At 57.9% G+C, this 10,568-nt stretch overlaps 1 protein-coding gene across 1 annotated transcript in view; it reads right to left on the bottom strand.

Annotated features, from left to right (window-relative positions):
* Positions 1–10,568, bottom strand: part of DYNC2I1 (dynein 2 intermediate chain 1) — an 88,022-nt gene that overhangs the window by 33,452 nt on the left and 44,002 nt on the right. The window contains 2 exon segments of the mRNA XM_014586034.1: positions 2,777–2,996; positions 3,485–3,550. Of these exon segments, the coding sequence (XP_014441520.1) occupies positions 2,777–2,996; positions 3,485–3,550 (286 nt within the window).

The raw sequence follows: 10,568 nt of genomic DNA, 5'->3' as shown, positions 1-10,568 counted from the left end.
GCAGCTTGCTTTCTCCCTTTCCCTTTCTCTCTCTGATCAAATCAAAAAAACAATAACAAACAGAATAAGTAATACTTTTAAAAAGCAGTTTGTGGAAAGTGAGCATTATGTGAAAACTGTGGGCGGACCTCAGACGGCGTGCACCAGAGTAAACTTGCGCTTGCTCTGCCTCCCCACTCTCACAGCCCCTTGTAGGTGCCGTCACACTGCTCCGACTCTCGGGTATTTAAGAATGCTTCCAAGACGCAGCCCATGCCTCACCCCCACACCCTGCAAGGGAAGTAATGGAAAGCAAGATTAACTCCAGGAACGGGCTTAGAACTCGAGGACCGGGACAGCTGAGACAGTCACACGCAAAATGAGCGTCAAATCAGTCAACGGGCCCAAGAGCACCAAGCTCAGAGACACGCGACTGGGGGCCAGCACGGTGAGGGCCTGAAGCCCCAGGTTTCTGGGCTGGCTACGTGACAGCGCCCGCGCCCTCCCCAGGCACCAGCTGAGCAGGATGAGCAGCCCCCACTCACAGGCGCAGGGAGCTTCAGTGTCCCCGCATCTCAGCTGGCCTCACGACAGGCCCTACGGCCACACGGGAGCGGGTGTGCGGGAGATACCGGGGCTGGGCTGGGAGACCGATCCTGTCCCAGCCCGGCCGGCCCTGTTCACCTCGGCTCCCTCGCTGGCCGGCCTCTGCATGCAAGAGGAGGCCTCTGCATGCAACGCAGCCGCGTTGGCGAGGAGCCCTGCCGACTGCGAGCGTCACACGGGTGAGGCCCGACACTGCCTGGGAGGGGAAGGGAAGGGCAGGCGCTGGCAGGCAGTTCAGAGCCACGGATCCCGGACTGGGACAGAGACACACTCGAGCCAGGTGGGCATGCGGCACGCAGCCCTGACCCAGCAGGGCCTGTGGGGGGCAAGAGCCCCATCACACACCATGGCTTAGGTCAGTGGCCTGGGAAAGCCACCTGTCACACGGCTTCCCACTGCCCTGGACCAGGACAGGTGTGCCGTTTAAAGTCACCGTTAGCCGCCCCAGGACGAACAGGGAGGGTCACCCGAGTACTGCCGGATGGCTGGGCCACCGAGCAGGCGCGGGAACGACACCGTCTACAGCTGCCGGCCAGCGGCGACAAACGCAGCGCACGGACGTTCCTGCTGGCCCGCTCACCGGGCACCGGTCAGCACCTCGCATGGCTCAGTCACGTCGCCCTCCCTCGGAACAGCCCCGAGGGCCTACTGCTGTGCAGGTAAGGAGATTGCAGCACGGAGAGGTGACGTAGCCGCCCGAGGTCGCACAGCTAGTGAATGAGAGGCCAGGACTTGGGGCCCGGGGTCGCTGCCACAGTGCAGACCAGGGCTGCACCCCGCTGAGCAGAGGGCCGCCACGTGCTGTGGGAGGGCATGCGCGAGGGTGAAACCCTCCCAGTGAGAAATGTCCCGACACTTAGCTCTGACACTGGTGCTGTGCGCTCTGACCTGTAAACCACCAGACGACCCGACCTAGACGCAAGCTCGGGAACAGGTGACACGAGACACCAGGACCACAAACAGCGGCCTGAGGGATCAAGTCTCTGTCCCTCCTCGGCGACCCCAGGGCAGCTGCTGTGCACACTCCCCAGCCCTGGGAGACCAGGAGGGCAGCCCACTGCCGGAAGGTGTCCAGCAGGCCGCGGCCACGCCCCTCTGCGCCCACTGCCGGCCTTACGGGCACAGTCACGCTGCCTTCACCGCGGCCACAGCAGCTCTCATTGGGCGTCTCGCTGCAGAATCACCTCGAGGCACCGCAGGTGAGAGACCAGAGGGAGTGCCTGCAGGGCCTGGCCGTGCCGTGGCCCCCTCCCCGCGCCGTGGCCCCTCCCCGGAGCACCAGCCCCTCCGAGTCTGGGCAGCAGCACACCCAGCGGGCCTTGGGCCACCCAGGGGACCTGCCTGCAGCCGGCCTTCGGCTTCCCGAGGCACCGGGCTCCACTGCAGACGGTTTTCCACACTGCGCTGTCGTGCCCTTACTGCTTGCTGAAGCATTTGCCATGGGCCTGTGCACTCACCAGGCGGACAGCAAGAAGAGACAGAGAGAAAGCAAAAACACCCCAGGGGATGATCACGCCACACCCCTTCTCCCTGCCGTCCCGTGTGGAAGCCTCGGTCAGCGGCGTGCCCGCCCGGCCCCACGTGGTACACGCCCTCAGCCGGCTCCTGCCCTGCAGGCCCCCTCCTGCTCACACACTCAGCCGTCCCATGTGGAAGCTCAGGGTACTGACGGTATTAACGGGGGAACGAGAACACGTGCTCACAGCCATGTGAGGTGACCGCAGGGGGGGCGATGTCACCGTGGGCTGAGGACACGGGCAGGGCCGGCAGCGCTCACAGCGACCTCAGCCCCAGGATTGGGTGTGAACGACTGCGGCTCCAGCACAGCAACCCTCAGCGGCCCCGCAGTTCGTACGTGTGGAGCCAGACCCCCGTGGCTGGCCGTGGTCTGGACTGGGACAACACCGGGCACACGGGTGCCTCCAGTCCCCAATGGCGGAGGCACGAAGGAGAAGGGCCTGCGGGGTGGCGTACCCCGCGTGTGCTTCCTCCCCGTCTGCCCTGGCAACTCAGGGAGAAGCCTGGCACGCGCCTGTCTGTCTCTCTGACCTCACGGGCGTGGGTGTGGGCAGGGCACCACGTGGTGCACGGGGACCCGCGTGCCAGCCTGAGCCAGGGACACTGCCTGCCGAGGGCCAGAGGCTCGGAGCCGGAGCCTGGGCCCCTCTGGTGACCAGCACGGACCCGGTACCTGTTCCGGATTCCCTCTCGCCGTCCACTGGGCTTTGCTTCTGAAACAGTTTCAGAGACAATCCACCGATCCTCTCGTTCTCTGCGTCGATGGCTCTCTGAACCTCCTGTACCTCCTTTTTCTGAGCCAGAGGAAGCTCTCCCATTTTGTCTCTGCACTCGGGCTCACTGTTGCTGCCGTCATTGTCGCCATCACAGACTTCAAAGTCGTCCTCATAGTCCTAAAACAGCATCATTGGAAACCTAAAGCAGGTGGACTTCAAGGAGCACTTCCCTGAGTGAAATGCTACCGCTCACCTTTAGGTGGGCAAAGCCCTCGTCATGGCTAAAGAAAGACGCTCACAGTTCAGAGTTGGACGCCATGAAACTGCGCGTCTGTATGCAGTCACACCGTGGCCCTGCGTGCAGAGCTCTGAGCGACAGTAATGTGCGCACGCTCGTGCTGAGGCGGGAGTGCGAGGGCACGTGCGGTCCCACACGCTCGCTCGCTCGCTCGCATGCAGCCCACCTCCAACGGGGAGCACATGAGACACGGGGCAGGGGGCAGAGGTCAGCGCGGGAGCCTTCCGCAGCGAGGGCGAGGCCCACACCAAACCCGGTCGGGTGTGGAGCGGCACAGTGATGAAAAGACAGAGAACGGCTCCTGCGCTACTGCACGAGTGTTCAAGCGCGGACGTGTAAACCGAGAGGCGTCCACCCCCGTACGTACTTCAAAATCCTCTTCGAGATATTCATCAGCTCCAGCACTTTCCAAATCATCTTCCTTTTCCATTTCCTAGGGGTGGAAATCAAACACAAAGCAAAACAAGTCAGCCACAAACTGACTGCAAATGGACCCATTTTCTGAGACTCTTCCGCTTCACTTCTCTTGCCAGAGGGTGCGTTGCTCAGAGACAGAGAGCTCTGCCTCCGTGGGGCGTGGCCACGCCACACTCCTCCCTCTCCTCGCCACTGTCTGGATCTAGGCACACCTACACGCATGTCCAGGGCGGGAGTTCCAGCCGTGACGCCAAGTATGCCCGGCCCCTGTGGCACTGCACTTCCAAGCTGCCAGGCTGGCCCTGATGTGGCTCCTTTCCAGGCCAAGGCCAACATGGCCCATGTGACTTCTTATAAGAAACACCCTTGTTAGGGCCGGCAAGTGGCATGGTGGTTAAAGGCGCTGGACTCCCACATGGCCGACTACGGTTCAAGTCTCGGACCTGGTAGCTTGCTTTCTCACTTCCTCTCTCTCAATCTCTCTGATCAAACTGGAAAATAATAATGATCATAACAATAAATAAAGTTAAATAAAATAATTCTTAAAAAAAAAAAAAAAAAAGGAAACACCCTTGCTGAGCTATAGGTATGACCAAAATGAGAAAATAAGGGCCAATAGGTGGCATGGTGTTTGGGGTGTTGGACTCCCTATGGCTGACTGTGGTTCGAGTCCTAGACTCGGCAGCTTGAGACTCGCCCGGGGCACAAACGCGTGAGTCCAAAATCCCAAGCGGATGGAGGAGAAGGGACCCTGCTGCGTCTTATTCCCCCGGGGCTGATTTCTCACTTTCTGTCTCCCCAGCAACCACACACATCCTCTATCAGAACCTTTCTTTAAAAAACCCAAAAACAAAAACAAAAAAAACTGAGAAAACAGCTGATAAACATGTTTGGGGGAAACCTCTATAAGTCTAAGACTTCAAAAAACAAAAAAAATGACAAATAAATCTCAAATGTCCAGGGCCCACTTCCTACCCACAAGGACAGCTCACTACATGGTGCTTACCTTCCCCCGAACCAAGGACAGGACACAGAGACCGCTTGGCACAGCCCTGCCCAGTGTCCTGCTGTCAGGGGCCTGGTCAGAGCACTGCAGCACAGCACGCTCGCCCGAGAACGAGGACAGAGAACTGGGGACAGCCTCACACAGTGTAGGCCATAGAGCTCTGAAAGGGACAAGTGACGCCACGAGCCAACACTGAATGAGCACGTGGGGCCGGACAACGGACAGCATCCAGCAGACAGACGTCTAGACGGTCCAGGACGGCCGTCACGCCGTCCACAGAAATCAGCTCAACGATCACACACGTCCAGGGAACTGTGAGGCCGTGAGGCTCCTAGGGTATGGCACGGGAGCAACCCTGGGGGCCCCGGGCGAGGTCAGAGGCACAGCCCACGAAAGAAAGATCAGCAAGGTGGGCGTCTCTAAACTGAGCACTTCCGCAGTCAGTGGTGGCTCCTCACCAGCTAAACACGCTCTTCACACGTGACCTGGCGGCCGCGCTCTGCAGTACTCACCCCGAACAGTTAGAAACGCAACTTGAAAACACGTGTAAGCCTAGTCAGGCACGCTCATATCAGGCTGCTGGGAAGTCACAGCTTTTTGGAACGAAGGCACTCGTTTGTGTGTGGGAGTACCAGTCAGTCGTGTCTGTGTCATGGCTATGTCACCTGACAGCTGACCATCCTAGCTTCAGTCAAAAAAAAACCTGGGGACCAGCAGTTAGCGTAATGGCTATGTTGCTGGACTCCCACATAGTCGACTGCAGTTCGCGTCCCGGACCCGGTGGCTTAAACTCACGCCAGGCGCGTGTGCGTGCATGCCCAAGATCCTGAGAGGAGAATGGAGGAGAGGGGATTGTGGCATGACCATCCCACCTGGGGGGTGATTTCTCGCTTTCTGTCTCTCTGTCTCTCTCTCTCTCTCTGTCTGGCGAGCGCATGTGCCCTATTCTAGTTTCATTCTAAAAAAAAGCAATGTGGTTGAGTTTTGGAGATTTTACAACATGTTGAAGGTAGAACACTAAACTGTACATTTTCGCTACACTTTACTGTCTTACGTCCATAAAGGGAAGAATGTGCAAGCTTATGAAAAGTCACGCCAAGTTTACGGTGACAGTGCTTTACAAGGATGTCAGTGCCAACGATGGTTCATGAGACTCCGTGCTGGTGACCTTTATGTCAACGACGCTCCTCGGTCAGGGAGCCCCCCGAGGTTGATGACAACAGAATAAAGGCAATGGCCTAGTCAAGCCCACGTGACACGACACGAGAGGAGGCCGGCACACTGAACACCCCTCACCCAAGCCTTCCCCACCAGCTGGAGAAGCTGGGACAGGGAAGGACCCTCACTATCCGGGCTCCTCGTGAACTCAAAGGAGTTCCTTTGCTGGCGCGTATAAACTTCTGCGACATGCTCATTAACTGCGAGGAAAACCAGCCTTTTTTGAAGCGAGTGGTAACTGATGACGAAAAGCAGGTCGTTCACAACAGGGTGTGCCATCTATCCTGGTCGTCACACCGTGACGGTTTTCCTCAAGCAACATGGAAAGCAGGCATCGCCAGAGGAAGGTCATGCTCGAGGTGGAGGGATTTGAAAGGTGTTTGAGTTCCCAGCTTCCTTTCTACCAAGGAACCAACTAATTCCCGTGTGACCTGTCAGCGACTGGACATTTTGAACGTCATCATCCAGAAATGTCCGACGCTCGATGATCATAAAGGAGTTGCGTTCCATCACGACAGCGTGAGACCACACGTCTGGTCACCCGCTGAAATTCTCGGAGCTGGATGCGTGTGCTGCACGCCCACACCGCCTGACCCGCCGTGGACCCCACCTGTCCCATCTCCTCAGAACTCCTCACGTGGGGCCACATGCAATTCGGACGGGGCTGACATCAGCGTCTTGTTCAGTTTTTCACCGACAAAGACAGGTCTTTCTATGAGCAGGACTCGTGAAGCTCAATGAAAGACGGCAGGTTATCGAACAGAACGGGCAGTATAGCATTGGTTGGTCTTTGTTCTTTATATAAATCTTTGAAAAACAGAAAAAAACAGGCCCTGGTGTCTCTGGCCACCCAGTAGCAGCTTCCTTCCTAAGTGCCCACACTTAGAAGCAAGCAGAGGCGCCCCGGTGGTGAGCTGGCAGGACCTGTGGCCCATCCGGGTTACCCCAGCGTGATGCAGCTAGAAGGGCACCGCTGACCTTGAGGGACAGGCGCCAAAGACACTCCGCCAGCAGGGCGAGCCGGGCTGAGGCCACGGGCGTGTGATCTGGGCCTGGGGGGAGGGAGGGACGGGCAGGAGGGGCTCAGAGGACTCCAGGGCAATGGGACAGCTCCCTGTGGACTGTGGTGGTGGACCCACGTGGTCCGGCACCCGTCATGCCACAGCACGCGCGGTGCCACCTGAGCCCTAGCGCACACGGAGGACCTGTGCCGGGACGTGCTGGTCACAGCAGACACTGCGCACTAACGAGGTCACCCACGGGGAAGGGGCCGGCCTGCTCCGTGTCCCTGTAAACCACTTGTGGGCCAGCCAGTGGTGTGGTTAGGTAGCTGGAGCCCACATGGCCGATCCCACATGGTTTGAGTCCCAGACCCAGCAGCCTGGAAAACGCATTGGCATGTGTGCATGTGCACCCACAATCCTAAAAGGAGGGGGAGGTGGAGAAGAACTTTGGCACGACCGTCTCCCGTGGGGGCTGCTTTCTCACTTCCCTTCTCTTCCCAGTGGGCATGCACACCCTCTAGCTAGCAAGCAAAAAAACAAGTAAGGTCCTCTCGGCACCGCCAGCTGGTCAGTGTGGGCAATACGAACGACACACATGCACCAGTTCACGGCAGCCGGCACGGTAAGGGCCAACTGCTGTCAGGTGGGCAATACGAACGACACACATGCACCAGTTCACGGCAGCCAGCACGGTAAGGGCCAACTGCTGTCAGGCAGCCGGCAACCGTGGCCGTGATGACACGAGAGCCGCACATGCCATGGCTGGGGCCGCCCCGCGTCCTGTGCGTAGCAGGTCCAGGGCTGCAGTGCACCCACTGGGCAGACACTCCTGGTGGGAGGAGAGGGGGTGCAGGGCGGAGCTGGACGGTGCCGCGGGCATCCAGCGCGCCTCCCGCTGTCATGGGCTCTGCAGTGTCCCCTCGCCAACATGAAGACATGGACACTCGCTGTCTAGTTTTACACATGTTCCTAAAGAAGCCGTGACCTGGCACGTTTCTCACCAACGCAGCCTGGGCATGTCTTTGGTCACTCTGTGTCATTTCTTCAACTCTCCCCACCCTGATCCAGCCGAAAAGCAGGTAACTCAAGGCAGCTGGTCACTCACCCAGCGGCCACAGCCCCACTGAGCCCAGGCCCTGGCACCTGGCAGCCGCACGGTGATGCATGTCCCTCCCTGGGCCCACAGCAGGCCTCCAGCAAGACCACGGCCTCCAGTCAGGTCCGACGGAGTGCGCAGTGCGCTATGAACGGGCCCGCCCTGCACGGTGCGTCCTGTGGTCTGCAGGAGCAGGAACCGCACAAAGATGGGACACGAAGCTGGGGCAGGAGAGGAAGCAGGGGGCCGAGGCACCACAGGCTGCACTCCTTACCCCAGTGGCCTCACCTCCTCCCTGAGGAAATCCCACACCCACAAACCCTCCTCCCAGCTGAGCTGGGGCGCGGAGAACAGCTGTGGTCAGCTGGACACCGCTGCAACCCCAGGCGTCTCTGGGATGCTCGCCCAGCTCCTCCCAGGGCTGGCCCGAGTGGCAGGTACACAGACTGTGAAGCCCCAGCTCTGGGGACTGGGGCCCAGCGTGGTTACGAGCTGTGTGACTTAGCGTGAGTGACTCAGCCTCTCTGTGCCGTTTCCTCCTGTAGGAAATGGAATGACAGACGGCTGCAGAAAGCCCCCTTTGTGGAGCACGGATTCCCATACATGACGCCAGAAAAGTCCGACCATGCAACTGCTCACGTCGCTGACACCACGGAGGTCAACACTTAGGAGTCGTTACCTGGGGCCAGCAGGTGGCGTGGTGGTTAAAGTGCCAGACTCCCACGTGGCAAGCCACGGTTCAACTCCCTAACCTGGCAGCTTGAAAATCATGCCAACTGTGTGTGCCCACAATTCCAGGAGGAGGGTGGAGGGGAAAGGGCTGCGGATGGCCATTCCCCGGGGGTGGGTGACCTCACTTTCTCTCTGTCTCTCTGTCTCTTTCTGGCAAGTACATGCACCCTTCTGGCAAAAGTCTTAAAGCAAAAACTCTCTTCTGGAACCGGGCAGTGTGTGATGCGGTGACAGTGGTGACGACATGTCTTGTCCAGGGAGAGCAGAGTCCTCTGCGTGTCCAGAGCATTGCTCTGAGGCTACACAGACACTGAAGAACCAGACAAGGGAAGCCAGAACTGAAGCTCGGACACCTGGGCCTGAGCCCAAGCTGGGACGCTGCCCAAGCCGGGGTGCTGCCGGCCTCTCACGATCGTTTCCTGCGACCTTCTGGGAAACCACGTTTTGCTACTCTGGTGCAAAAAAATAAAACTGGAAGGTAAATTATCTCAGGGTCAGGCCAGCAGGTGGTGTAGTGGTTACAGCACTGGACTCCCACATGGCTGGCCGTACTTCGAGCTCTGGACCTGGCAGCCTGAAAACCACACCCGGTGCGTGTGCATGTGTGCCCAGGACCCTGGAGGGGAGAGGAAGAGGGATGCAGCCCAGCCATCTGCCTTGGGGACTTCTCACTTCCCCCTTTCTGTCTCTTCCTCTCTCCATCTCATGCACATGCCACAAAAACCAAAACAGTAAACCATCTCATTGGTAATCTTCATATCAATTACATGTTGAAAGGATACTATTTTAGGTATATTGGATTATGAGGGGGTCTTCCAAAAGCTCATGTAAAGTGTGAGTTATCAGAAAAAAATTATCCATGGGGGCCAGCAGGTGGTGTGGTGGTTAAGGCACTGGACTCTCACATGGCCGACCACAGTTCGAGTCCCAGACCTGGTGGCTCGCTTTCACACTTTCCTTCCTTCTCTCTTTCTCTCTCAGGTCAAATAAAATATAAATAAGTAAATAAAACTAAATAAAATAATTCTTTAAAAAAAAAAAACTACCCATGGACTTCAAAATTTTTTGCACCAAAATAAACTCATACTGTAATTCCATCTTTCCACAAACTTTCTGAAGTCCCCGCGTATACAAATAACTGAGATTAATTTCCTTTCTTACTTTTCAACGTGACTACTGGGAGATTTCAGAGGACGATGTGGCTTAATACACCTGCCAGAGCTTGAGAAAAAGAAAACAGGGACACGGGAAGACAGGAGCCCTGCCTGCTAGCCAGGGCCCGATGGTCTCAAGGGCTGGCAGACCTAGCAGCATGGCAGAGGGCTCCCCAAGAACGGAGGAAGGGGAGGAGCCGAGTGTGTGTGTGTTTGTGTAAAACAACCAGAACAGGCACCCAGTGCAGTTTCAAAGCTTACGTGGGAATGTCTGCAAGGCCACCTTTCCTCCTGTTCTGGGGCTGACAGCTGCAGCCAATCGATGCGTGCTCCAGCCACCGCCCTCAGAACGGGGTAAATAGGAAACCTCAGAACAGCAGTGCAGCCAGGCTGCGGTGGCACCACAGGCGGGGACCATGTGGGAAGCCCAGGTTCGAGTTCATGCCCAGCCTCAAGGCCAGGCATGGGTGGTGGTGTGCAGCTGCACTCCCCACCAGGAGGCTGGGGCGGTAGGGTCATGACAGAGCAGACCGGTCGTTAAGGGGAGACAAGGCCAGCCTGTGGCCTGGCAGTTAGGATGCTACGTCCCACCTGGCTGACTGTGCACTTCAAGTCCCCGACCTAGCGGCTTCAGAAACACACCGGGCAGCTCTTTTCCGGCTGGAACCACGGAGGGTGTTCAAGAGAAGAAGGTTTCTGCCGCAGCAGAAGGTTCCTGCTGTCGCGGAAGCCACCAAGAAAAAGGTTCCTGCTGTGCCAGAAACCCTTAAGAAAAAGCGAAGGAATTTTGCGGAGTTGAAGATCAAGCGCCTAAGAAAGAAGCT

The sequence above is a fragment of the Tupaia chinensis genome, unplaced genomic scaffold, assembly GCF_000334495.1.
Source record: "Tupaia chinensis unplaced genomic scaffold, TupChi_1.0 Scaffold000110_1, whole genome shotgun sequence".
In the NCBI taxonomy this organism is placed as follows: domain Eukaryota; kingdom Metazoa; phylum Chordata; class Mammalia; order Scandentia; family Tupaiidae; genus Tupaia; species Tupaia belangeri.
This window is presented reverse-complemented; position numbering and strand designations above follow the sequence as displayed.